Source organism: Sinocyclocheilus anshuiensis, unplaced genomic scaffold (genome assembly GCF_001515605.1).
Source record: "Sinocyclocheilus anshuiensis isolate Anshui unplaced genomic scaffold, SAMN03320099.WGS_v1.1 scaffold3152, whole genome shotgun sequence".
Taxonomy (NCBI): domain Eukaryota; kingdom Metazoa; phylum Chordata; class Actinopteri; order Cypriniformes; family Cyprinidae; genus Sinocyclocheilus; species Sinocyclocheilus anshuiensis.
This window is the reverse complement of record NW_015549755.1, coordinates 35,755-39,319: the sequence shown is the minus strand read 5'-3', so window position 1 is coordinate 39,319 and position 3,565 is coordinate 35,755. Positions and strand designations below refer to the sequence as shown.

Genomic DNA, 3,565 nt, shown 5'->3' with positions numbered 1-3,565 from the left:
TGTGTGTGTGTGTGTGCGTGTGTGTGTGTTTCGCAGATGGCCCAGAATCATGCCTATTCTTGAGCCGGAGTATGCGTGTAGGAAAATAGTGGATGCTGTTAGAAGGGAACAGGTTTATCTTTATATGCCTCGAAGCATCTACACTGCCATCGCTTTGAAGAAGTAAGTCATGCTGGACCTCAGTGTTAAAGATCTATTTTAGATGTGTATGTATTATAATAACAGAATTCTAAGCTGTTGTAAAATAGCTGCTATACAAGCTATAAAACTTAAAGGTGGGTATATCACCATTAGCAAAATGGGCTATATATATATATATATATATATATATATATATATACAGTAAAAAAGGTGTTTTTTTGTTTTGTTTGTTTGTTTGTTTAACAGCTCTACATGACAAGATACAACTTTAATATCCATAATACACCAGGTTCGATCTGTAGTCTTCACAAAAGCACTGAAACTGTCCACAGAATAATGTGTTTTACTTATGACAGTTCCAGGACCTTTTTCTTTTTGTGCTCTGACAAATAGCCTAAATAGGGATAATCTCAGTGCAGGTAACACTCAGAAAGAGTACACATTGTTCATTTACAACATTGTGACAATACAAAGCAAACTTATCTTTTAACCTCTCTGATCTAGGGTTGTCTTTCACCTGTCTCTTCACAAACAGTATGACAGACACATGTGAGACTACTAAAGTCTTTTTCTCAGTGAAGCCAAAATCTTAAGCTGCTTTCTAGTTGATGTGCAAGATAAATAATTTAGAAATTAAAATGGTCTCATTTGTGTTTTTTTTCAGTGTGCATGTATAACATTTTCCTTATCTGTCTTGTTTTTACTCTGTCACAGTCTTTTACCCACTAAAATGGGTGTGCTGCTTGGTGAATATCTAGGAGCATTCAACTTTATGGCTAAGTTCAAAGGCCATGGAAAAAAGAGCAAATAATTTCCACCACCAGAGGAATTGAGAAACAACCAGTGGACCTGTTGGACAAATCACAGAGATATGTGTCAGGAAACAAATCAGAGTACTGCCACAAAGTACCAAGAGAGTGAATAGAATAGTTACACATAAAACAAGCATGGAAGTACTTCTTACATTCAGCACTGTCTTAACCATTACAATTAACCAGTTTCTGTTTTGTTTTTTGTTTTTATAACAGCGATAAACTCATCTTGAGCCATTTGCACTTCATTTGCACCCAAGATAACATTTTGATGAAGAAAAACTGTCTCTGGCTTTCGAGGTTATAAATTGTAGATGGTTATTTCTGTTTTGTTTTTTTTTGTTTTTATGTCTTCTTGGCCAGAACTGAACTACCTTCTAATTAATTGTATAATGACTGACTGTATCATGGAAGCAGTTGACTTGGTTTATTATTATGGCTCTTATTAATACATTTATGTTAATTATAATATTGGTGTCACAATCGTCTGTTCTAGGACTCTTATTTTGATGTTCATTGCTTTCCATTGTCCCTATGTTCTCATTTCTTGTGCTTAGTTCCTGTGTCCTTGGTTGCTAGTGTTCCTTCGTTGGTTTCCATAGTTAATCATTTGATGTGTTTGAAATTGCCCCCTATTCCTTCATTCACTATTCCCTACATTAGTCCACTAATATAGTTCACTTGAAGAAGTGAATGAAAACGAGTGAGCAAATTCAGACAGAGTGCACTGGAAGGGCTGTCGCTTTTGCATTGTTTGTGCTTGCAGTTTAATAATCATAACTTAGCAAACTGGCAGCTCCAGTAGAAATTAAAAGATTTATCTCAAACTCTGTCATGGAAACTATAGCATGTATAAACCTTAATTAAACTATTTAATAATCAATTAAAAGGCAAATTTATACCTTGCATTATCGCCACGTTTTCCTGTTTAACCCTGTAAAGCTACTTTGACACAATCTGCATTGTATAAAGTGCTATAAAGGTGCCAGAAAGGTGACCTGTGTGATATTGCGCTGTACCCACATTGGACATTCGGTTTGGAAAATGGATGGATGGATGATTCAGCTGCAAGAGCCATCTTCTGGCCAGACGTGGGAATTCATTCAGCATGACCCTCAAACTGCATTATGGGTATTCTCTAGCCATTGAGTGTACATCAGTTGTACACTTGTTATTGCGGTGCATTATGGGATTGAATGAATGCACTCGATAACATCCACAATGGTTTCGGACACCACTAATAAATTCACAGTATTTTCACCTCCTAACTTACTACACTTGTGAAGTCACAATTCTATATTGGTACAATTTACTCGGCCGATGACATTTTTTTGTATGACATTAAAGGGGTCATATGATGCTGCTAAAAAGAACATTAGTGAAGTGACATGAACACACACCCGGAGCAGAGGGCAGCCATTTTTTGCTGCGGCGCCCGGGGAGCAGTTGGGGGTGGTATTGCACGCACCTCAGTTGTGGTATTGAAGATGGGAGAGAGTGCTGTACATTCACTCCCCCCACCTACAATCCCTGCCGGTATGAGACTCGAACTCGCAACCTTTGGGTTACGAGTCCGACTCTCTAACCATTAGGCCACGACTTCCCCCATTATTTTGTGTATTTGGTGTAATAAAATGTGTTTATGCGGTTTAAGGTTAAAAAAACATTATTTCCTCTATGCCCCGCCTTTCTGAAATGCATCGATTTTTACAAAGCTCATCGGTCTGAAGACCAGCACGGATCAGCTCCAGGCATGACGAAGCGGATATCGTCCTCTTTTGGAAGGCCAAACAAAGTAGTTTTGCTTTCACAAGGAAACACACAGTGCCTTCACGACATGGCGGCGACAACAATACTACAGCGAGAATAAAAGTTACGCCTTCTTTCTTTGCGTGAACATTTGGGCGGTATTTGTGTTTTTTTTCAGTGTGCATGTATAACATTTTCCTTATCTGTCTTGTTTTTACTCTGTCACAGTCTTTTACCCACTAAAATGGGTGTGCTGCTTGGTGAATATCTAGGAGCATTCAACTTTATGGCTAAGTTCAAAGGCCATGGAAAAAAGAGCAAATAATTTCCACCACCAGAGGAATTGAGAAACAACCAGTGGACCTGTTGGACAAATCACAGAGATATGTGTCAGGAAACAAATCAGAGTACTGCCACAAAGTACCAAGAGAGTGAATAGAATAGTTACACATAAAACAAGCATGGAAGTACTTCTTACATTCAGCACTGTCTTAACCATTACAATTAACCAGTTTCTGTTTTGTTTTTTGTTTTTATAACAGCGATAAACTCATCTTGAGCCATTTGCACTTCATTTGCACCCAAGATAACATTTTGATGAAGAAAAACTGTCTCTGGCTTTCGAGGTTATAAATTGTAGATGGTTATTTCTGTTTTGTTTTTTTTTGTTTTTATGTCTTCTTGGCCAGAACTGAACTACCTTCTAATTAATTGTATAATGACTGACTGTATCATGGAAGCAGTTGACTTGGTTTATTATTATGGCTCTTATTAATACATTTATGTTAATTATAATATTGGTGTCACAATCGTCTGTTCTAGGACTCTTATTTTGATGTTCATTGCTTTCCATTGTCCCTATG

The 3,565-nt window shown here is 37.4% G+C and overlaps 1 protein-coding gene across 1 annotated transcript in view; it reads left to right on the top strand.

Annotated features, from left to right (window-relative positions):
* The window catches only part of LOC107660835 (epidermal retinol dehydrogenase 2-like), a 15,098-nt gene extending 12,930 nt beyond the window's left edge, over positions 1-2,168 (top strand). The window contains exons 6-7 of the mRNA XM_016450256.1: positions 37-162; positions 856-2,168. Of these exons, the coding sequence (XP_016305742.1) occupies positions 37-162; positions 856-952 (223 nt within the window). The 3' untranslated portion in view covers positions 953-2,168. The remainder of the gene's footprint in view (positions 1-36; positions 163-855) is intronic.
* Positions 2,169-3,565: the final 1,397 nt, after the last annotated feature.